Source organism: Cervus elaphus, chromosome 1 (assembly GCF_910594005.1).
Source record: "Cervus elaphus chromosome 1, mCerEla1.1, whole genome shotgun sequence".
Taxonomy (NCBI): domain Eukaryota; kingdom Metazoa; phylum Chordata; class Mammalia; order Artiodactyla; family Cervidae; genus Cervus; species Cervus elaphus.
This window is the reverse complement of record NC_057815.1, coordinates 41,903,848-41,928,872: the sequence shown is the minus strand read 5'-3', so window position 1 is coordinate 41,928,872 and position 25,025 is coordinate 41,903,848. Positions and strand designations below refer to the sequence as shown.

Sequence of the window (25,025 nt, the reverse complement as noted above, 5' to 3'; positions counted from 1 at the left end):
TTCTGGGTCCGCCTCCCCTTGTAAGAGTTATAAGTTCATTTATTCATTCAATCGTTCAGACCTTCAGTAGCCACTAACCCACTACCTTTTGTGTGCCAGGTACCATGCTGGGTACGTTCATTGACGTATTTCACTCTCCTAGGAAACAGGTTCAGAGAGGTTCAGTGACTCATCCAGCATCATTCAGCTTGAGACAGGATCACAGTTCCAACCCCTCCGTCTCACTCTGGCCAGACTTTCTCTGCTCCATCATGCTGTCAGCTTGCCGGGTCTCCCGAGACTTCAGACACCTGTCCCCCCAGGAACCCCACCTCCTGTAGAGCCCCAAAGGCAGAGCTGAAGATGGGGGATCTGGCTAATCCCTCTTCCTCCTCCTTGTTTTGCTCAGTTGTGTCTGACTCTTTGCGACCCTGTGGACTGTAGCCTGCCAGGCTCCTCTGTCCATGGGATTCTCTGGGCAAGTGTACTGGAGTGGGTTGACATTTCCTTCTCCGGCTGATCCCTCTTACAGGGCAGAAATGGACATCGCCCCCTGGTTCCACATCTTCTTCCCTGACCGCTCACCGTCTCATCTCAGAGTGGTGGTGGGAGAGGAGGGGCAGAGGCCGTTCCCACAGGTCCCTGGGGGCACGTGTGGTAGGTGGTACCACCCACTTGAGCCTGTCACGCTAGCCCCTTGCCCAGCATGGCATCACGCTTTGGAGCTGAATACAAGATCATGGTGTCTTCCCAAGCACCTGAATGCCCCTGTGCCAGAAAGCAGACGGTGGACCTGTCACCTGCCCCTCAGACCTTGTTAACTTGCATACCAAAGGCCCCACCCTCCATCCATCCAGGCTCCCTATGACCCAGATATGTTCGCTCTGCCTGATTTCACTTCTGTGGGGAAAGAGCAGTGGGTCCGGAGACAGGAAACCTCTCCCGACAGCTCCACTCTGACCCAGACTGGCTGTGTGACCCTCTCTCAATTCCCTCGGATGCCCCACGCAGCAGTGGGTCAGACTGAATGGTTGATGCCGAGTGTGGACGAGGCTCCCTGAGTGATCAGAGGCCCATTCCCTGCTCTGGCGACCCGCCCATCTCATCCCTCCCTCTGCTCTGGGCGCCCACGAGGGGTCTGGGGACCGGTCTCTCCCCACCCCTCACGCTCTCACTCTCTGACCCAGCCTGTGAGGTCCACCTGATGCCCGTCAGGACCGGCTCGTCCCTGTCCTCCTCCCCATTCCTGCCCTCCAGTCCTCACCCCGGATCTTATGGAGCAAGACCCAGCTCCACAATCTTAGCACTGAGGGTCCTCAGAAAATAGCATGTCAGGAGGAGGAGTACATTCATCTTCTAGGGCTTCCATGACAAAATACCAGACCAGGTGGCCAAAACAACAGAAATGTAGTTCTCATAGCTCTGGATGCTAGAAGTCCAGCTTCGCAATATTGGGCCCTCTCTCCGTGGCTTTGAGAGGGCCGCCCTCCCCCACATGGTCTGCCCTCTGGGCCTCACATCCCTGGCATCTCTTCTTTTCCTATCAGGACACCTGTCATGTTGTATTAGGGACCCTTATGACGGCATTTAAACTCAGTTACCTCTTTAAAGGCCCAGTCTCCCGAAACAGTCCCACTGTGGGGTAATGCTTCAACAGGGGAATTTTGCAGGGACACGAATCAGTCCATAACTGGGAGGATCTAGGACTTAAAGCCAGGCAAGCCAGAGCCGGGACTTGACTCCAGATTCCCCCATAGCATCTCCACAATGCTGTAGCTCTCTCCCTGGCATCTTGGGTGATGTGATTACAATCCTGGGGTCCAGAGTCCAAGGAAAGCAGAGAAGCCAGAACCGGGCCTTGGCTTCCTTTGGGCTTTGCAAACCCAGGCTGGCAGGTTCCCCCAGGGCCCTCACCATCAGCAGGAATCACAAAGGAGTGAGAGGAGGGTGCTCCTCAGAGTCGGCCTGAAATAGGTCCCTATAGGCTGCCCTGGTGCTGCCTAGCCCAGAAGATCTGAGCACCCCCACCCACCTGACCTGGGAGGAGAGAGCAGTCCTGCCACTGGGGTGAGTCATCTCATTAGTCTCATGAACCACCCACAGGCTCCAAGCAGCAGGAGGACCCCACCGTTTTTGTAAATCTCTATTGGATGGAGCAGGAACTGGTAACCTGTATTGACCCCAGTTTTTTTAGGGGGCGGGGGTAGGGAATTGGGAGTTCCCTGGGGCCCAAACGAGGCATCCTGAGGCCACCCTGGGAAACTTTGGGCTTGATAGATTATCTCTTCTTGCATGAGAGGACCAAAGAGACCAAAGCCTGATCTTCATGCAATACTTCATACATTCCTCCAGCCTCTCTTCCCCTACTCCACACCTCCTATTGCTTCCTGGGACCTTCCTTGTCAGGGTCCCCCAGCCCCAGCTTCTCTCTACTGCCAGGATTTGTTCATTCAACACAATGCCTACACAAATACCTACACCCCACATACACGTTATAGACACGTATGCCCTTGTGCTTTTACATGCTTCATATTATGCAATAACATGAAGTTATTATGTTGTTACTTATTACAGTAATAGCCTCTCCTTACATGTGATCAGTGCAGTACAGGTCACAAAGCCCTTTCGTGGTCATCATCACGTGGACACTACAAAAGAACCCTGTGAGCCCAGCAAAACCAGGGGTTAGGGTCCCCAGTTTGGAGATAAGAGATCAGAATCCCGGAAAGGTTAAGGGATTTTCCTAAATCCACACAGTTGATAGGTTGGTAGGTCTCAAATCTCCCATTTCTGACTCCAAATACAGTGCTCCATACACCCATTGTAGCACAGGCCCCTCCTGAGCTGCTGCATGTGGCTTCCCTGGTGGTTCCCACCTGCAGATGCAGAAGACGCAGGGTCGATCCCTGGGGAAGATCCCCTGAAGGAGGAAATGGCAACCCACTTTAGTACTCTTGCCTGGGAAATCCCGTGGACAGAGGGACCTGGCGGGCTACAGTTCATGGGGGTCACAAAGGGTCGGACCTGACTTACTGACTGAGCAACAGCAAGCTGCTACAGGTCGCTGGACACAGGTCTCCTTTCTCAAAGGCCCAAGTCTGGAAACCTCTAAGATGCAGCGGTCTGAACTCACCCCAAGGCAGGCTAAGACGGAACCACTCGGGGCAGTTCAGTTCTTGAGCTCGCCTGTTTGCCGAGGGGCGGGGTACCACGCTGCCACTGTGGCTGTATTACATTACCTCATCTGATTGTTGGCCCCTGGGACCCTCATGGGGTTCCATCCTGGAACAGCAAGCTCTGTTAGTGGGCGAGGGTAGCAGTTCTGCTCCAGTCTCCTAAGGAAGAGGCAGGTCTTGATCAGGGAAGGATAATGGGGGTTGAGCTTCAGGCCGGCTGGAGAAGAGGTGTCCTTGTCCCTCCCTCTCCCTGGGCCCAGCCTCCGTGGGTCTCCACGTGTTCTAGGAACTCCTGGGCAGTGTAGGATCACCCCCTGGGTGGGGGGCTCTCTCTGAAGATGAGTCAGCCAAGGTGTACACTCCAGATTGCCCAGCTCTGGTCACTGTCTGTTTACCTCCTTTTTTTTTTTTTTTGTTTTAGCTCAGTCTGGTTTTAGTTCTGGACCTAGGGGACTGAGACAAGGATCAGTGGCCTCATGGGGGAGCAGCGACCCAAGTCATTGCAGTGTGGCAGCAGGGGTTAGAGGGGGAAGAGACCCCAGAGTGGGAGGGACCTCGGCGCAGGTCCCAGGCCTGGGGTGCAGCAGTCTCAGCCCATTGGAGGTGACTGCTCTACTGCAGGATTCATTCCGTCAGCACGTGTTAACTGAGCATCTAGTGAGCCAATCACGTCCTGGAGATGGGATGCTAAAATAACTCCTTCTCTCCACACCATGTGCTCTGAAGACAGGAATTTTGATAAAGGGGTCAGGCAAGGCCTCTCCAAGGAGCTGGCATTTCAGCTGAGACTGAATGGTACCGGGTGTGAGTCAAGAAAAGAGCATGCCATTTCTACCCCAGAAGGCCTGGGGGTAGAAATGAGCACATGCACACTGATTTGACTTGAAAACCACTGTAACAGATGATGTTCAAGAGGTCTTGCTACTCTGCTTTCTTTCAGCTAAGAATTTTAAAATTGTTAGGAGAAAGCAACCTTAAAGAGTATGAGTTTATTTCCCTCACTTAATACTTAAATCTTCTATGAGTATCTCAGTGCTTCTTCAGCCTCTACTGAATTACCTCTGGTGACAGGAAACTCACTACCTCACAAAGACTCTCATTCCAGTTCTTCATAATCTTGACTATTAACATTTTAATTGTGGTAAAATACATATAATGTAAAATTTTCCATCTTAACCATTTTAGGTGTTCAGTTCAGTAGTGTTTCAGCTTAAAGTTCACTAATGTTTAACATCATTGTTGAGATGGTTGGATGGTGTCACCAATGCAATGGACATGAACTTGGGCAAACTCCAGGAGTTGGTGAGGGACAGGGAGGCCTGGTGTGCTGCAATCCATGGGGTTGCAAAGAGTTGGATACGACTTGGTGACTGAACAACAACAATAAACACATTAAACAACTCCTCATCCCACCCTCCCTCTAGCCCTTGGCAACCACCATTCTCTTTGTTTCCAAGAATCTCACTATTCTAGGTACCTCTGATAAGTAGAGTCATACTGTGTTTGGCCCTTTGTGTCTGGTTTATTTCACTTAGCTTCATGTCCTCAAGGTCTGTTCATGTTACAGCAATATGACAGAATTTTCTTCCTTTTAAAGACTGAGTAATATTCCATTGTATGTATAGATCACATTTTCTTTATCCATTCATCCATCAATGGACACTTGTATTGCTTCCTTCTCTTGGTTATTGTGGGTAATGGTGCTATGAACAGGGGTAAACAGATATCTTTTCAACACCCTGCTTTCAATTCTTTTGGATATATCCCCAGAAGTGGAATTGCTGGATCATATAGTAATTCTATTTTTAATTTTTTAAGAAACTACCATACTATTAAATCTTGACTTTTGAATGTTCAAAAATAGTTATTTTTGAAGGTCTAATTGAGTAGAGTAGAGGAAATGATTAGCAGTGCCAAGAGGTTTGCCAGACATAGAAACACTCAGAAATGGGAGTGGGTTAATCTGGGAAGGCTTCCTAGAGGAGGCAAATTTAGAGCTGGGAGCTGGTTTTTCTGAGTTGCACATGAGGATTAAACAACAGTAGAATTTGGGAAAGTTTCTTTCATTTATTCATTCATGTATTTATTCATTTCATTCTGGAGATATTTATCAAGGGTCTATTTTGCGACCAGCACTGCTTTCGCACTGAATGAAATGGGAAACTATTGGAGGGTTTTAAGCAAAGGAGCTGCGTGAATCTGACTTAGGCTTTAAAGCATCACTCTGGCTGCCTGCTGGGAACAGATGGAGTGGGAACAGAATGGGTGGGAGCAGAAGCAGGGAGGCCAGGAAGGAAGCTGCTGTCCTGCTCCATCCATAATTCCCCTCCTTTGCTCTAGAGGCTGGGTGGGATCTGTCCAGTTCACACCTTCCAGCAAACCCTCACCACCCCCGCTCCTCTGCCCAAGACCCTCTCCCCACCAATTCATGCCTCCTGAGAGCAGGGAGAGAGAGAGGCCCACCATTGTAGAGGACAGATTTTTCTCCCCCAGCCTTCAAGGGCCACCAGGAGCCCTGAGGTTTCTGACCATTACCTTTCTGTGATTACTACAGCTCCAGGGAGTCTCCAAGGCCCAGCTCTCTGACCTCTTGGAAAAAGACAGAAAAGTTGCTGTCAGCTCAGTTGTCACTTATGTCCAGGGCCTCTGAATTGCCAAGGAGGGCCTCCTTTAGTTCCAGGTTCCTGAGAGGAAGGGAGAGACTGCAAGAAACCTGGCCATGGGACAGGGCAGAGAGCCCCCCAGTAGCAGCCAGCCTTCCATCTCTTGAGATGGAGCCACTTGGGCTGACATTTAACGAGTACCACACAAGTGCTGGAGACGGTCCCATGCAGTAACTCGTCTTTCATCTAGTTCTTCCAATACTTCCAACAACTGTGTGACCTAAGTCCTATCTATTGTCTGCTTTTTCCTGAAGCAGAAATGGGACTCAGAGAAATCTGGTGTGATTACAGAGACATCCACTGTCAGAGTGAAAGGCCTTACAGTTTAGTTAATCCAGTGGTTCTCCGCCCTGGCTTCACATTACATCACCCAAAAAGCTTTTTAAAAATACCAATTTCCAGGCCACACCCCCAGAGATCCTGAGTTTAATTTTAAAAGCTCCTTAGATGATTCTAATGTACAAACATAGTTAAAAACACATATCTCCTCCACCTCTTCCCTCTTTGTACGGGTGAGGAAGCTGAGGGCCTGAGAGAGGACTGGACTGCCCTCAGGTCACCCTGCATCCATTTCCCAGGGCTGCCTTAACAAATGACCACAAACGGGTGGCTAAAAGCCACAGAGATTCACTGTGTCACAATTCTGGAGGCCAAAAGTCCAAAATCAAGGTGTGGGCAGGGCCCTGCTCCCTCTGCAGCCTCGCAGAGGTGGGGGTGGGGGTGGGGTGAGGAATCTTTTCTTGCCTCTTGCCTGGTTTCTGGGGTCACTGGCAATCCTTGGCTTTTTTTTTTTTTTTTTTGACCATGCCACCCAACATATGGGATCTTAGTTCCCCAACCATATATCAAACCCATGCATTGAAAGCATGGAGGCTTAACCACTGGACCACCAGGGAAGTCCAGTCCTTGGTTCTCTCTGCTCATAGTTACATCACTGCAATCTCCACCTCCATCTTCACAGGCCTTCTCCCTGTGTGTCCCTGCCTGTATCCAAATTTCCCTCTTATAAAGACATCAGTCATACTGGATTTTGGATAGACCTTATTCCATTATGGTCTCATTTTAACTTGATTCTATTTGCATTCACGAGCTCTGTATGGACACTTTTGTGGGGGACACTATTCCACCCAGGATATGCCTCCTCATTAGTGGCAGAGTTAGAGTGCCAATTCAGTCTCCTAAGTCTCAGTCCTGGGCTTGTCCCCAATGCTGGGTGGCTTGGCCCCTCTTTATCTTCCTCTTCTCCCTAATGGCTTCCATTGAGCCCCCTCCACACCCTTTACCAGCCCCCATTACTAAAGGCTCAAGCTTCCCTGGTAGAAGAACATTCTTCTAACTGTGGAATCCCAGAAGGCAGAGGCCAAATTCAGGACTTCCCCATGGAGCCCAGTTGAGTACACAGGGTTGCTCCATGAAGACTTGATAAATGGAGCCAAACTGAATCGAATGGATAAGTGTGCTTTTGTGAGGAAGTGAAGACCCCTCCAATAGAAGCAATCAAGCAGAGGCTGGGTAAATGTATGTCTCTATAAGAGGTGCTGTTATTCTGGGAGAGTCAGCATAGCAGAGCTTTAAAGGAATGTAGCAAGTAGACTAATGGTCTAGGTCCTACCCCTTATTTGCTGTGTGACTGTGGGTGGTTTATTTAACCTCTGTGCTTTGGTCAGTAACAGCAATGATATCCATTTCAAAGGAGTGTGGGGATTAAATGAGATGATGTTCATAAAGCCCTTGGCCTAACATGTAATGTGTGCTCCATAAACCAGATCACCAGGAGAAAGGATAGTAGAGTATTCCAGTAATAATAAAAAGAAAAGGATTCATTAACCTCGCACAGCACTCCCCTGGTCTTGGGTGTGTTTACAGACAATACTGCAGACTTTGAGGTGTAACAGACAGGCAGCGCCAATGGCAGAGTCCACACTGAAGCACAGTTCCATGTCCTTGTCCTAGAGCCTAAGGGAAAATGACCCTCCATGGGCACGCTCTTGGCATTTAGAGTAGAGCAGTTGTTGTCACTCTGACTTGACCACTAAATATCATTAGTACACCCCTAAGTTTCGGTAACAACCAAAAATGCTCTCAGACACACATTTCCAAGTGGCCTCAGGGTGGAGGCCAGACATGGTGGTCCTGTCTGCCACTCCATCCTTCCTCCAGCTGGACGCAGCCTACCCCAAGGAGGAGAAACCAAGACATTGGGATGATAATGGCTCCTCTCCCCAATCCAAGGACAGGTGGTCCCACTGGGCTACAGAGGATGAGCTGCCAGACTGCCAGGGCAGCCCCCTGGAGCCAGTCTCAGAGGCTAGCCAAGTTTGGAGTCCTGGACCCTCTGAACCACCCCCCAGCAGATGATGCCTCCTCCTCCTCCACACCGAATGCCTCTCACTCCGCAGGCCCCCTTCTCCATCCTTCCCCAGCGGGGACCATCATCTGATTCTCATCAAACATGCAGAACTGATGCCACACACATCCCCCCAGTTGGGATTAACATAATACCCCTGATTTCTCCTTCCCCTCTTGCTCACCATGTATCCCCCTGACTGCAGCCTGCCTTTGTTTCAGGAGGAGCGATACACTGTATCTGGAAATGTTACTGCAATTAAATATGCACAAGAAGGGGGGAAGGGAGGGGGAAAATGAGGACAATGAAGGATGTGAAACATCAGATGCAGCAGCTGCTTGTTGCTATAGAAACCCCAGCTCCCCACCACCATCACCACAGCACCCCTCCCCAGCTTAAAATTCCTCAGGGCCAAGTGCACCCTTGCTGGTGTCGATCTGAGGATAACAGGGTCCTGACTGTTCATGCTGGAGCACCTGTGGGCCGCTAGGGCTGATTTTCGGGTGTTTCCTGTTTTTTCTCATCCCACCACCTCCAACCCTCGTACTTCTGATTGGCAGCAACACCCTCCAGTCGTCCTGCATTCCAGCCGCAGTTACATAATAAATTACGAGAGAGCTTCCGCGTTTGACTTTGGGATGTCACAACATGGAGACAAAGCAGCAGGTGCAGAGTCTGGGTGGGGAGCCTGGCTTCCTCTGTGCTTCCTGCAGGTCTTCTGACTGCCGGCAGCAGATCCGGGCTCCTTCCTGCCTCGTTTTCTTCTTTTACCCACAGCACTGAGTGGGGGTCCATAGGGTGTGGTCTTCATTTTGGAGGGGGCAGGGTGGGGGTCCACAAGCTCCAGGCAGCCTGCCCACTGGCCAAGTGTTCCTCTTAGGAGATCCAACAAGATGCTACTCGGTGGGGATCTGCATGAAGTCCTGGACCCAGACCCACTTAGCCAAAGGTGTCCAAGAGTGGAGAGAAGGAAGGTAGCCTAGGAATAGCTTGTGGACACATGACAAGGACCTTTAAATCAGAGTATGAAGCAGTAGTAAAATTGATCTGCCCCCTCATCCCGACTCAATACCCCCTGGAAAGTTAATGCAGCTTAGGTGGGTGGTTGGTAGCCCTGCTCTACTCTGCCCTGCTCAGATAAGCTGTTTGTTAGATCCCCACCCTCAGCAAAATGCCTGACACCTAGCAGGTCTGCTATTCAGTTGCTAAATCGTGTCTGACTCTTTGTGACCCCTTGGACTGTAGCTCACCAGGCTCTTCTGTCTGTGGTATTTCCCAGCAGGAATACTGGAGTGGGCTGCCATTTCCTTCTCCAGGAGGCCTAGTCATGTACAAAGATATATGGGAGGGAGAAGGGAAGAGAAGGGGGGGAGTGGGAAAGAGGGAGGAAAAATTAAGAGATTTGTAGATAAACCAAAGTTTATTAAGAAGCCAGAGACCAACTAGATTGAAGAAGCTATTTGAAACCCTACTACATAACAATTAAAAAGATATAATCCTTAAGACTCATGAAAAGTCAAAGAGCCTGATTGCTGCCTTCCAGTGTGTGAGGGAGTGTCAGTCACATGAGTTTAGGCTGCTTCTATAGGGCTCCAAGGAGTAGAAACCAGGATCCACGGAGGCCAATTGTGACCAAGGAAGATCTCTCTCAAAGTCAGCACTGTCAACTTCGGAATGGGTCACTGAATAAGGTAGTGAGTTCCCCAGCCCTGGAGGAATTCAAATGAAAGCCAGAGAAGCTTTGTCAAAGATGCAGTCAAATACATTCAGCTTTTCAACCCTGCAGTTCTACAGGTTTCATTGCTGGAAAATGTCCTTTCAGGAGGTCCCTGTCCATGGTGCTGAGATCTTGGGCTTGTGCTTGGCAGGATGAGACACCACAGAATACTCCTAACCAGAGAGTGTCGGAGCTCTTGACTGAGAAGGTTCACTCAGCCCCAAGGTGGGAGGAAGCAGACCTCAAATAACAGAATTTGAAGCGGATGGGGCTCCCCAAAATGTTTCCTTGTGAAAGCCTGGCAGTCTGGTGTTAGCAAGTCCTTTGTCTGAGGTCAGCATTACCCTCTCTCCAGCAGCTTTCTTATGAGTCATCATCACTATCCTGATTCTGATGCCCCCTCTGGTGGAAATGGAAGCCTGGGTTCTTCTGTGCCTGCCTGGGGAAGCAGCTACGCCCTCAGAGAGCAAGGCTGAGGGACCCTAGGTTAGCTTCTCCATCTCAATCTGACTGGATCTTGGATGGAAGACCATAAACTTAGAGAGTCCCAAAGCCAAATACAAGCCTTTCCCCAGCCTTGGAGTCCATATTCTCCCCATTTTAAAATCAACCCTAAAAAAAATAAAAGAGCCCTGACTAGCTCAAGTTCAGGGGTTGCCTTAGGATCTTGGACGAGGAAATCCACTGTACCTCGGAGTGGAGTCTTATCTTATAATCAGCCAAATGGTGAAACTCTGTCCTTTCCGCTTCTCAGCCAAGTCACGGCAGTGAGACTAGAGAGAGGGCAGGGAAAGTAAAATATAGGACACTGCCTTTGCCTTGCATGAAATGGTGTCAAGAACTGCATGATGGGGACTTCCCTGGTGGTCCACTGGCTAAGACTCTGTTCCCAGTGCAAGGGGCCTGGGTTCGATCCTTGGTTAGGGAACTGGATCCCCCATGCCACAACTAAGACCTGGCACAGCCAAATAAGCAAAATAAATAAATAATTTTTTTAAAAACTACATGATGAATTAGCATTGTAGAGCTGCATCTTCACTTCCCCACTCTTCATATAACTTAGTCGCAGTAATTGTTTCTTGCGTGAATAAATGACTGACATTGAAAGAAAATGTAGGCTTGTTTGGCTCAGTGCAGAGGGAAAGCTAGGAGCCAGTGGAAGGCCTGAGTTCTGATCCACCTACTGCCTCTGTGATTTTAAAATGGAGATGGCACCTCAAACAGTTGTAAGAACAAACAAGCAATGATTGTTAAAGCTTTGCAAACTCTCGCCAAGAGATAAGAAAGAGGAGGACTGATACTCCATAAGTGAGCACTTACTGAGTGCCAGACACTGTATTATTTTTGTCATCATTATATCCACTCCATGAAGTATTGTTTTCACTCTGTTGTGCAGATAAGACTCAGAGAGGTTAATTAACTTTCCCAAGGTCACACAGCTAATAAGTGGAAGAGTCAGATTGGAACCCAGATCTTGACTCCAAAGCCAAACATCTTCCTGTGAAAAGCTGAAGCATCTACACTTAAAGGAATAATTATCGTGATTTCTCTTTGTTTACATATAGAAAATTCTCATCTGTGAGAGATGCTCTCCTCACAGCTTCAGCCCCTTTTCCCCATCATCTCCCATCCCCTGGGCAGCAGGGCAACCTGGCCGAGCAGAAGTCCAGCTCCAGGCCCAATTTGCTTCTGGTGGCAGGTCTGGCCAGAGGAGTAATCAACTGTGTCCTGATTATGTCTCCAGAGAACAGGTTTTTTATCACTTCCCACGGCGGGCTGTACATCTCTGACGTGCAGAAGGAGGACGCCCTCTCCACCTACCGCTGCATCACCAAGCACAAGTATAGCGGGGAGACCCGGCAGAGCAACGGGGCCCGCCTCTCTGTGACAGGTAGGCCAGAGGGCTGGAGAGGAAGGGAGGGTACCAGCCCGACCCCAAGACCGGGTGGGCATGTTGACACCATGGATCAGGGAGTCTGCCGTGTAATGGGCGCATTCAAGAGAAGCAGATTCAAGAACGCAGGTACAGAAACCAGCGGGCAGACCTTGTCTGGTTTGATCTGGGATGTTCTTCATATTTTAAGAACTCTACAGTTCATTCCTTTCAGGAGTCTACCTGAGAAAGCTGAATGCACCTGAAGAACTGTTTGTTGTTTTTGTTTAGTCACTCAGTCATGTCCAATTCTTTGTAACCCCATGGACGGTAGCCTGCCAGTCTCCTCTGTCCATAGAATTTTCCGGACAAGAATACTGAAATGGGTTGCCATTTCCTTCTCCAGGGGATCTTTCTGACCCAGGGATCAAACCCACTGTATTGGCAAGCAGATTCTTTACCACTGTACCATTTATCAAATAATGGAGGATATGGAGCCCATCCCCTCTTTCCTTTTTTGCCTTTGCCACCAGGAAGCTCATAGATATAATCTACTGCTCCAATGTAGTAATGATTGGATTGGATTGGATTGGATTAGGGAGATTTTGTATTTCCTTGTGTCTCTATTTTTTTTTTTAAGATTCTAGTAGTTTATTTATTTTTGAATACATATATATCTTTCGTTAGGGGCTTCCCCAGTGGCTCAGCGGTTAAGAATCAGTCTGCAATGCAGTGGCTTCGGGAGACACAGGTTTGATCCCTAGGTGGAGAATATCCAGTGGAGAAGGGCATGGCAACCCACTCCAGTATTCTCGCCTGGAGAATCCCATAGACAAAGGAGCCTGGCAAGCTACAGTCCATAGCATCACGGAGTCAGATACGACTGAAGTGACTGAGCACACTTGCACATATCTTTTATTAGAGCCTACCTCACAACATTTGAAAGTAGGCAAACACAAGATAAAAAAAAATCTCTAAATTAAATAAAAGATCTTTATTCTGGAATGATTATAACTTCTTACAGAAGGATGGAAGCTGCTATTTCCTGAATCCCCGTGTGCCAGAAATTTCATTTAGGTACTATCTCTTAGGCACTATCATAGCCTGGTGAGGTGTGCACTGTGCTCCGTATTTCTATAGGTAAGAAAATCAGACCTTAGGGAAGCCAAGCCACTTGTCCCAACTGTTTAACTAGTGGGAGGCACAGCCAGAATTCACATCCTCCAGCCACAAGTCCCCATGGAAGGGGCTAATCGAACACCATGCAGATGCCCCGGTTACAGAGGAAAGAAGGTCACTTGGCGCTCTTCAAGGGAGGCCTCCTGGAATAGCACTTTTCAGACTCTTGACAGTGATCCTCAGACATCATCACCAATGCCATGCATGCTGGTGTTTCCTACCACGTGCATTGTGACGCACTCTGATATTTTCTATTCTACTCTATCCTGTCTCAGTTTATCTAAATGCTGGTCACCACTCACCACATGGATTCCATCACTTCCTAACCGTGTGTGACCTGCAATTAGAAGATCCCTACCCTTGTGGATGTGGGGTCAGAGTAGCTTCCGGAAGGAAGATGAACTGATAGAACACCTGGTTTGGGGACCAAATTGCTCAACCCCTTTGGGTCTCTGTAAAAATGAGCTAGATTTGGTGACTTCTCAAATTCCTTCTTTTCTTTTTTTTGGAGTATAGTTGCTTTGGGCTTCCTGGTGGCTCAGAAGGTAGAGAATATGCCTGCTATGCAGGAGACCCAGGTTCGATCCCTGGGTCTGGAACATCCCCTGGAGGAGAAAATGGCACCCCACTCCAGTATTCTTGCCTGGAGAATCCCATGGACAGAGGAGCCTGTGGGCTGCAGTAGATGGGGTCACAGAGAGTCGGACACGACTGAGTGACTAGCACGCAGCTCACAGCTGCTTTACAGAGCGATGTTAGTTTCCACTGGGCAGCAAAGTGAATCGGCCACATGGGTACACATGCCCCCACTTTGTTTGGATCTCTTTCCCATTTAGGTCTCCTCCAGGCACTGAGTAGTTTCCTGTGCCATACAGTCGGTTCTCATGAGTTATCTGTTTTATCCATAGTAGTGTATATATGCCGATCCCAGTCTCCCAATCCGTCCCACTCTCCTTCCCCTCTTGGTGTCCGTATGTTTGCTCTCTGCGTCTGTGAGGTGACTTCTCAGCTTCTGTCTCCCTCTCCCCTGTGATTTGGGAGGATTACCCTGACCAGCAGGTGACTGTGTCAAGGGCCCCTTCTTAGTTGCCTGGTGCATTTTGGGGGCAAGACCAGAAGCCGAGAGAGCAAGGATCGGGCTCTCTTTTGCTCCCTTGTGTCTCCAAAGCTTGGACCTGTGCCTGGCACATAGTAGGTGCTAAGTCAGTATTTGTGGTTAAAATCAACCAATGCCAAGGGAAACTGTGCCGTCACGTGGGGGAGGAGATGGGACTGCGCAGTGTGGCCCCATCTTCATGGCTAGACCTTGCCATCTGCAGCCCAGTTCCCAAGCGTGCCGGTGGTCCCCTTCCAAATTATAGGCACTTGTTTGTGTGCTGGTTTGCATCTCATTTGCATGCCTCTCATACGGCACAGAATCCCCCACCCTGCTGGTCTGCTGCTTTCCTTTGCATGAATATTTAGCCCCTTCATCCTACTAATCTTACTTCTACTCTTGTCCCTCCAAAAAGACACCCTTTAGACTAGAGGAGGGACTTCCCTGGTGGTCCAGTGGTTAAGACTCCATACTTCTCCTGCAGGGGGTGCAGGTTCAGTCCCTGGTAGGGGAATAAAGATCCCATGCCGCATGGTGCAGGCAAATAATGGAGGAAAAAAACCTGGCAGATATGCCAACCCTTCTCCCTCTGAGGGGCTGTGGCAAATGCCTGCCAGCTGGGTCTGGGGGGTGTGGAGAGTGGGAGATGCCACTCAGAGACTCGGAGATAAAGCCCAGAGAAGCAGAGAAGCAAAGACAGGGAGGCACCCGGATGACAAAAGGGGAGAGACGTGGCCACAGAGGGAGCAAGACAGGGGACAGAGGAAAACAGAAACCTAACAGAGAGATGAGGATAGACAAGATGATAGCGACAGGGTGAAAGAGAGCCGGAGGAAGACCCTGGGAGCGGAGGGGAGCCCAGGGGAAGGGGCCCTAGGAGTGACGCGGGCCCTGATGTAATGTGATGTGACAAGGAAATCTATAAGCTGCTTGTCTTGGCAGAAAGGCGACTGATACCCAGGCAAGGCAGTGCAGAAGGGAACTCATGCCAGGGGGTGGTCAGGTCGCAGCCCCCCAACCTCCAATCTCAGATCCATTCCCTGAGTTGAGGGTAGGGATCAGCTTTCACCTGAGGGAAGGCAGACGCAAGGGAAGTCTGAGCCCCCTCAAATAAGGCCTAATAGCCATTCGACACATTGAGGTGCTTTTTAGACTTTTTTTACCCAGTGCTGTCGTGAGCATTTTCTCTGTGGAGTAGGCACCTTCATCTGCATTCATAAAGGAGGGGACCAGCGACCAGAGAGGCTGAGAGGCTACACCCAGGTTCCCCAGTTCACGGGATGCCGAGCCGGATGCAGAAGCCGTGTTCCAGGGCGGCATTGTTCAGCCAGCTGGGGGAGGTCCCAGCAGCATTCCCCCAACTCTGAGGCACCCTGACCCCCTCACACCAGCCCCGCCTCAGCCCCAGAGATTTCTCAGGGCCGGGCCATCTGTCTCCCCCAGCCCTGCACCAGCCCTGGCAGCACCCGATCCCCCCAGGCTGTCACCGTACACGCCACGGCATTTTACTTCTGCTCCCGAGTAATGAAAGAGGTTTCTTTCCTTCAGAATTTAATTTCACGCCTGAGACTCAGTGATTAATTCCCTCCCACCCCCCCCACCACCACCACCACCGCCCCTTCCTCCACCACCCCATTGGCCCCTCTGCTTGTAAATTCTGCGGTGTGCCACGGAATTTGTGTATTTTGCATCAATTAAGTGTCACGTTGAGTAATTCTTCCCTGGCACTGGGTTTGTTTATCCCAACCGTTCCCACAGGGTTGTAGGGGAAGAGGCCACAGAAGCTGGCGGGGAGGGCGGGCGGGCACGGAATAGCAATCGCCCGGCACATCTGCGCGGCGGTTCAGCATCAGCCTGGCTCTTTGACATAGGTTGTGCTTTGTTGCCCACCACAGTCTGGGGAGATCTGGAGATGGCAGTGTCACCTCTGCGTGCGGGAAACTCAGACTCTGGGAGATCATAAGACACCCCCACCCCCCCCACCCAAGGTCACCCAGCCCAGCAGTGACCCAGGCCACTGGCATCAGGGTCATCTGATTCCCACTCCCTGGCTCCTCCTGAGAAGCCCTGGAGGGTGGGAAGAGAGCAGAGCGTTTTCTAGAAAATCTTTCCCCAGGGAGGAGACTTCCAAGCACAGCCCCTCTCCAAGGGGGGCGGGGTGGGGGCAGTCACAGGGTGAGCCGAGAACAGAGGACATTTCCCATTTCATCAAGGAGGGGCCAGAGGGGTGTCAGCGCTCTCACCATTCACCCCGGAGCCAGACCCAGTGTTGGATTCTTCCATCTCAGACCGCATTTACTGAACAAGCGTGGGGAGACCTGGTTTTAGATCCTGGCTCTGCAGTGGGATCCTGGGTAGGTCACTACACCTCTCTGGTCTCAGGATCCCCATTGGTGTGTGCCCTCAAAGCCCCTAAGGACCTTCCCTAGTGGCTCTGAGGGTAAGGAATCTGCCTGCAATGCGGGAGACCCAGGTTCAATCCTTGGGTTGGGACAATCCCCTGAAGAAGGAAATGGCAACCCACGCCAGTGTTCTTGCCTGGAGAATCCCATGGACGGCAGAGCCTGGTGGGCTATAGTCCATGGGGTCGCAAAGAGTCAGACACTACTGAGCAACTTCACTTTCACTTTCCAAGTCCATAAGTCAGCTACTGTTCCATGAGCCTATGAAGTTCTGCGATGTGGAAAAGGCAGACTGCTGGCCCACCCCTTGCCCGCGTGCCCCCATTCACCCTTCCTCGGATATCTATGGCCCGGGCAGCCCTGCTCTGTGCTAGGCACGTGGGGATGCCACAGGGGATCAGCAGTGTCTCAAGGAGCTTCCGGGGAAACTGCATACACGGCCTGGTGCACACGGCTGCTGGCAAGGGCCGTCGCGGAGGCGGCAATGGTGGTTGCCTCTGGGAGGGAAATGGGGCGACTGGAGGTGGAGTGAGGGGACTCCCTTTTCACTATATGATCTTGTCTACTTTCAGAAGTTTTGCCATGTGTGTGTACTGTGTTGTTTTTTTTTTTTTTTTTTCTTTTAAAGAAAAGGTTGCTTGAAAATAAAATGAAAGAAAAAGAAAACTCTATGGGCATCCAGTGAGGGTGGCCTGGGGGAGATGTCCAGAAAGGGTGGGATTGAAGCTGCTTTCTGGAAGATCAGTAGGAGCTGGCCAAGTGCAGCGGGCTGGCTGGGCATCCAGATGGCAGGCCGTGTGCTGACAACACGCCGGCGCGGGGAAGTGGTGACATCAGAAGGTCGGGGAGGCAGGCCAGGCCAGGGGACCTGGTTGGGATGAGATCACAGATCACAGAGGCCTAACTCAGGATAAGAGGTGGGGATTGTAATACATAGGTAAAGGGAGCCTGTGGGGTTTACATCAGGGGAAGGTCCCCAGTGGGCAGAACACCCAGACGGGCCCATCAGGGTGAGAACTAGACTGAGGGAGCATCCAGAATGTTGCTCAGATGGCAGGGCTGTCGCACACAGAATCCCACCAATAAGCGCCTGGTCTCCTGTAGTGTAGGGCCACAGGCCCACAGTCATGCTTGCTTGTGGTTTGGGAATGCAAAGGCGAGGAGCATTGCTGGATGGCAGGTGTGTTTTGCAGAAGGCTTAACTTCTGAATCCTTCTGGGCCTGGAGAGAAAAACACTGCCTCCTCTGAGCCCACCCAGATTGCAGGTGGGAGCAGACAGGACAGAACAGAGGTGCCTATCCTTGACAGACCCAGACCAAGATGGACCAGAATTATAGTCCCAAGAGGTCATGATTCTCATGCCATGGGGACTGTTTGTATGAATGTCTCTCCCTCCCTCTTGTGGTTTCGCTTTCTCCCTCTGTTTGTCTGTCATTCTAACCTAGTCTGCCCACCACATCCTCCTCCCTCAGCCCCTGCTCCCAGCCATGCTTCCCAGGGCCTCCATGTGGCTGAGTAGCGGAGTCTGGGCCAGAGTCTGAAGCCCCAGGGGATCCAGTGAGCCATCCCACGGGTATCACTCACTCCAGGCACCAGAGGGCAGCAAGTTCTGGGTGCCTGCCTTCCCACCCCAACCCCCACCCCACCCGTCTCAGGACTGGCCAGGACCACTCATGCTCTCTGCCTTCCAGACCCTGCCGAGTCGATCCCTACCATCCTGGACGGCTTCCACTCCCAGGAAGTGTGGGCCGGCCACACGATGGAGCTGCCCTGCACTGCCTCCGGTTACCCCATCCCTGCCATCCGCTGGCTCAAGGATGGCCGACCCCTCCCAGCCGACAGCCGCTGGACCAAGCGCATCACGGGGCTGACCATCAGTGACCTGCGGACCGAGGACAGCGGCACCTACATTTGTGAGGTCACCAACACCTTCGGCTCGGCAGAGGTCACAGGCACCCTCACGGTCATCGGTGAGTAGGGGAGCCCCTTTCCCAGCCCCAGTAACCTTTGAGAGCACTGCCTCTGGTGGGGAGGGACATGAGGGCATCCCCATGCCTCTGGCCAGCCCCAGAGATGATCCTCTGGTTGGGGAAGGCAGGTTGGTGCCCTGAGAAAAGCACTGGGTTTGAAATCAGAAGACCTGCCTTTTGGTTCTGATGTCATCAGATAGTAACTGACCTGGGGGAAATCATATAACCATGAGTATCACCTCTGTGCCCTTTTCTGTCAAAGAGGATAATGACCCTGCCCCTCCGACCTCCTAGAGGTCACAAGGGTCATAGGGAACAATGACGGTGATGTGACGAGCTCATGGGGCTTCTCAGCTTCTTGGGAGGAGGCAGTATCTATACTAAAGGAAACGACACTGATGTGAATCTAGTAGAGGACATAACGAACCCACCAGAGGTGACACTCAGAGTATTTAGGGATAACTTCTAGGGAGACACTGGGGGTAAACACCCAGGGCAGCCTTTCCAGGACCTGCCAGTTGGCATGAACTCTGGTCCTTCCTGTTACTCCCCTGTCCCAGAGCCCTAGGGTCCAGGGAGCACACGTGGAGAGCAGGAGGCTTTCACAGACCCCTGCTGCTGCTGAGCCCTTGGAAGCGGGGGAAAAACCCCTTGAGGGGGAGTGGTGAGACCAGGAGCATTCTTCCCCCACCCTACCTCATCTCTCTCTCTCGGGTTCCCTGCTCTTGGGGCTGCAGGGAAGGTGTTGGCAGCAGAGGGTTGAGACTTGGAGACCCTATGGGATCTCAGTCCTGTGGGGCAGCAGGAGCCTGAGTCCATGAACTTTGAACCTGATGACATCATGGGGGATTCAACCTGGGCAGTGGAAAGAGGCTGTCCAGAGATGGTCCCGTCCCCATACCCCCGCTCTGCTGTTGAGATTGACCAAAAAGTCTCTCTGCCCAGCTCACCCTCTGTCTCATGAGCATAGACTGCAGGTCTGCAGGCCCTCGGCTAGGCCAGAGGACCACACAGAGCCTACCTCCTCTGGGCTGACCTTCTGGGCCTGGCATCCTGTCACCCTCAGCCCAGACATGGGCCCAGTCTCTTCCCCATAACCGCGGGAATCTTGACAGTTAGGGCATGTTTATCTGCAGTGTGGGGAGGAGACCCTCCCTGTGTGAATTCACTATGAAGCTGGAAGAGCAGAAAGAGCCCCCAAGAAATGCTCTGGAAGCAACAGTTCGTGATACAAACGCTTGGATTAAAATGCTGGAAGCTTGGGGGCAAAGAGGAGGTCCTCTCGTACAACCAAGACGTGGACCACAGAGTAGGCAGATCGGAGGACCGGGATCAGTACCCTCTTCTAAGCACCATCCAAAATTGTTTGGCCTGCAGTGCGGGAGACCTGGGTTTGATCCCCAGGTTGGGAAGATCCCCTAGAGGAGGGCATGGCAACCCACTCTAGTATTCTTGCCTGGAGAATCCCCCTGGACAGAGGAGTCTGGTGGGCTACAGTCTGTGGGGTCGCAAAGAGTCAGACACAACTGAGCGACTAAGCACACAGTATTACCTTCTCCCCCTTTAACCTCTCCTGCTACACACAAACACACACTCACATTCATACACGCACATTGTCTCAGGGAACAGGTCAGGAGGGCTGTGTACCCCCATCCTTGGAAAATTAGCACACCTCACTCTGAGTTAATCTGATGTTCCAAGCTCCAGCTTCAGTACAGACAGGCAAGCAAGTAGTTACACACACACATACAGGCAGATGTGTTGAAGGTTCACATGCCCACTTCCCTGTACACACATGCAGACACATGTGGTGTCTGTGCACACCCACAGATACACACTCTCATCCTAGAACACACGGACACACAATAAGTAACTGCCTAGAGCTGTGCGCACACCCCTGTGGGCACGGACACTCCTGACTCTGAGATGCAGAGCTCCCCACCCTCCCCCTCACTGGGCTGGACTGGATAACCAGGTTCAAGGGGAAGTGACATGGCTTTTCTCTTCCCCTCTGATAGCCCCTCTCTGCCAGGTCCACGGAGAGGAAAGCAATGTTTTCATATCTCCCTCATTCTGCCACCCAACCTCCCACCCATCCTCCATGAGGCCCCATGCAGAGACAATGAGGGGAGAGCTGCTGGCTGGCAGGTCCTGGGAGCCCTGGCCGGTGCCTGGGGCAAGTGGAATGCCACCTGCGGCGTGGTGCACTGATGTTCCCTGGGTAGCGGGCAGAGGATCTGGGGGTGAACAGGCCAAGCAGAGTGTGAGCAGACTCCTGCATGCTTTGACTGCCCACCCAGGCAGGCCTGCCACACCCCCCTCTCCTGCAGGCTCCATTATTGGGGGTCCGAGGCTCCTGCAGGTCTCCGGCTCCTGAAACCCCCAACCCATGGAGATCAAGGAAGAGAGGCCAGCTTGGGGCTGGTAACCAGCCAGCCATTCAATCAATAAACATGAGTCAGACAGCAGTTGTGATATAAAGATGAGAGACGCTGCCCTGCTTTCAAGTGGCTCACAGTCCAGAGGGAGAGAGAGAAACAAAGTGGTGATTGGAAGACGGGGAGCTTGGTGTTCTGTTAGTTACACACAGGGAGCCTCAGAAGATGAATCCTTAACCCAGTCTGGGAGGGGACTAGTATCCAGGAAGGCTTCTTGGAAGAGGTGACACCTGAGGTTGGTGTGAAGGATGAGCAGGAAATAGGCAAAGGGGGCCAAGAGCGCCCTGCGTGTGCAGGAACCACAGGCAGGATGCTGCTCTAGAGACAGCATAGCTGAGAAGGGGGCCAGGTCTCAAGGGCCTCCTTGGATGCCAAGCTGAGAGTTGTTGGCTGCCATGGAAGTTATGAACAGGGCAGTGGCTGGCTGCAGTGAGGAGGACCGATGGAAGGACACGAGGAAAAAGGAGGAGTGGAGAAGAGCGTACTGCATGTTCTGGGCCTGCAACTGGATAGGGGCAGTGGAGGTGAAGAGCAGGGGGTCGACTGACGCGTATAAAAGAAGTCAGACCAGCAGAAGGTAGCTATTGGTTATTGGATAAGCACGGGAGACAGGTGGTGGGCCATGGGGGCCTCCCTGGTTTCTAGGGTGAGTGACAGTGAGAACGATGAGCCAGCCAAGCTTCCATCCTCCTCATGAGCCAAAGGGCGCTTTCCAACCCCGCCCGGGCAAGGACCCCACATTAGGACAACACAAGCCATCAGAACAACAGGTGCTGAGACTCTCTGGCCTGACCCTGCCATTTCACAGATGGGTAAACTGAGCCCTAGAGAGGGGAAATCACTCAGTCTGGTTCCCACCCTCACCCCTCCCAACACACACACACATGCAAGACATCTTGGAGACAGAACCAGGGTCTCTAGACTCCCAGGGCCTTTTCTGATCGCCGCCCACCCCCATCCACACTCCACTGACAGTGAGTCCTTTTGCTTTTCTTTCCCTCCCCGTTTCCCCTGGTACGGCCCAGACCCCCTTCACGTGACCCTGACACCAAAGAACCTGAAGACCGGCATCGGCAGCACGGTCATCCTCTCCTGTGCCCTCCTGGGCTCCCCGGAGTTCACCATCCGCTGGTACCGCAACACCCAGCTGGTGCTGCCCAGCGAGGCCATTTCCATCCGCGGGCTCAGCAACGAGACGCTGCTCATCACCTCGGCCCAGAAGAGCCACTCAGGGGCCTACCAGTGCTTCGCCACCCGCAAGACCCAGACGGCCCAGGACTTCGCCATCATCGTCCTGGAAGGCAAGTGGGGGGCTGGGGGCAGCTGGGCGGGTTCAGGATTCCCACAGCCAGGCCAGGAGGTACCCCGCCCTCCCGACAGGAAGCAGTCATCCGGCACTCCCTACACACCAAGGAGGTACACTGCCTCATTTCATCCTCCCAAGGCCCTGCTTGGAGGTTTTTGGTGTGTTTTTTTTTTTTTTTTTAATAATATCTATTTTGCAATTGAGGAAACTGAGGCTTTGGTCCGTTGCCCTAGGTTACACAGTTTTGCCAAGGAGCTGGGTTTGAACTCAGGCCTCTTAAACGGCATTCTCCATTGCCTCTACCAAATTACTAGAACTGCACTATTAGAGGGTTTCCCAGTTGATGCTGCTGGTAAAGAATCCACTGACAATGCAGGAGACGCAGGTTTGATTTCTGGGTTGGAAAGATCCCCTGGAGAAGGTAATGGCAACCCACTCCAGTGTTCTGGCCTGGAGAATCCCATGGACAGACGAGCCTGGTGGGCTATAGTCCATGGGGTCACAAAGAGTCAGACACAACTTAGCGACTAAACCACCACCATTTCTTTATAGCATTCCTGCATGGAAGGACAGCCAGCGTTAATGATTACATACCCCATGATCCATGGAGGAAGTAGGGGCCTGGGGGTCCAGGCTTCCATTAACTAAGACCTAAGCCCCATCACAGACACCTCCCCGCACCACGAAAGCCTCTGGGCAGCTTGCATCTTAAGCCTCAAACTTTGGACTTTTTGATGCTACCCCTGCCAATGAAATGAGCTGGAATTAGATTCTTCAGGTCCAGTCCCTTCAAGTCCTGGTTCCACACATAGTTAACCTCTGAGCCTCTATGTCTTTATTAATAAAGTTTGAAGAAAGAGGTGGAAAAGGAAAAGTTGAGAGGCTGTAACATTTATTAAGCACTTACAAAGTGCTGTGTAAGCATCTTTAATGCATTAGTTCATTTATTCCTCACATCCATACAAGGAGGATATCATCGTTACCCCCACGATCTCCATCATCCACAGAGGGAAGATGGAAAGACTCAGAGATGTTAAGTAACTTGCCCAAAGACACACAGCTAGCAAGCGACTGAGACTGGATTCAAATCCAAGGGTCTTCATTCATAAGCAACAGTAATAGGGCACCCAACAGGGTTTTGTGGATAGCGCGTGATGAGGTGGGGTGGCCTGGGGGGCACTGTCTCTCCGTGATGAGGTGACCCTGAAGGGGGCTCCTCACTCCCTGCAGATGGCACGCCCCGCATCGTCTCATCCTTCAGCGAGAAGGTGGTCAACCCCGGGGAGCAGTTCTCACTGATGTGCGCGGCCAAGGGTGCCCCGCCCCCCACCGTCACCTGGGCCCTGGACGACGAGCCCATCGTGCGGGACGGAAGCCACCGCACCAACCAGTACACCATGTCCGATGGCACCACCATCAGCCACATGAACGTCACGGGGCCCCAGATCCGTGACGGGGGCGTGTACCGGTGCACGGCGCGGAACTCGGTGGGCAGTGCTGAATATCAGGCGCGAATAAACGTAAGAGGTGCCTGTCTACATTTAAATATCAGAATAGGCTTTTAAGTTCCTTTGCCATCTCTGTGGTTACCATTATTCTTGTGGTGATTAGTACTTATTATTAATCGTCATTTTGATTTTAGTAGAGGTCTCTCTCCTGTCCCCCTCTCCCTGCCCCCTGCAAATCCCATCATCCATTCTTGTGTGTGTGTGTGTGTCTGGTACAGTTCACCCTCTTTGCATTCCCGCTCTCCTCCTCCTTTTACCCCTCCCACAATCCTGCCCCCTACCCTGTCCCTTCCCATCAATCTCTCTGGTTCCAGGTACATTAAGCACTCCACTGGCATCTACGCCCCACCTGGGCCTTGCAAGGGCAGGGACAAGGCAGGGGAAGTGGTCCAGGCTTGCCCTTTGATAGAGATGTCCACGAAAGCTTTATCACCATGTCCCCACACGGAGCTACCCCTGAGATGCTCCAGGAGCTGTGAGCAGCCAGAAACCAGGGAACCATCTTCTCTCAATCCACCATCTCTCAGCTAGGGGGTTCAGCCTGAGTGAGGGTGCCCCAAGGTGAGCACCTCTGAGAGTGGAGGAAGAAGTCCTCACAGTGACCTTCCCCGTGCCTCAGGTCTCCAACCTGCTGTGGTGAGCACAGAGGCTCCTCTGAAGAGCTCTGCAGCCACTTGGGGTCAGACTAGTCCTCAACCGACCCTACCAGTGAGCCCTGACCCAAGAGCAGAAGAGGCGCAGGGGGGCGGGAGGGCCCTGGTCCGGGGCGCTGGTGGCTGCCATGGAAACAGGGAATGGGAGAGGCAAGGTCATTCACTTCTGCCAGGTCTCTGACCCCCACATGAGAAATGTGATCTCCCTTTGACCACTCTCCTGCCCTCTCTAAATTGGAAGGGGACAGAGCTGCCCAGTCGTGGGAGATGCCTTGGTCCAGCCCCTCATCTGCTGGGTGAGTGGGGAACTGGAAGCCCAGAGTTTCATATACCTGCTCCAGCACTAACCCTGCATGGTAGCCTCTGAGCCCCCTTTGCAATTCCCATATAGCCATCTGCCCAGTGACCCAGATGATGACCCTGTCCCCTTCCTCCAGTGTGATCAGAGCCCCTCTTTGTAGCCCCTTCCCAGGGGTACACAGAACACATTTATTTACTTGCTGAAAGAAAAGCATCCAAGGAAGACCTTCTTATTGTCCTTTAAATAGTTAATATACATGAGATCCTTTTCAGTCTAAGACCATCATGAGCAAATCAAATGAAAATAACAGCATCTCAACATTTCCATTTTAACCCCCAAATCTTAATCTCCTCCTAAATGAGGACTCACCCTCCCAGATCCCCATCACTTCTTGGTGAGGCTTTGGTTTGCTCATC

The 25,025-nt window shown here is 51.8% G+C and overlaps 1 protein-coding gene across 1 annotated transcript in view; it reads left to right on the top strand.

The window, feature by feature from the left end:
* Positions 1-25,025, top strand: part of DSCAML1 (DS cell adhesion molecule like 1) — a 356,428-nt gene that overhangs the window by 248,146 nt on the left and 83,257 nt on the right. Inside the window, exons 4-7 of the mRNA XM_043900168.1 lie at positions 11,627-11,773; positions 18,125-18,403; positions 21,867-22,142; positions 23,378-23,674. Coding sequence (XP_043756103.1) covers positions 11,627-11,773; positions 18,125-18,403; positions 21,867-22,142; positions 23,378-23,674 — 999 coding nt within the window. The remainder of the gene's footprint in view (positions 1-11,626; positions 11,774-18,124; positions 18,404-21,866; positions 22,143-23,377; positions 23,675-25,025) is intronic.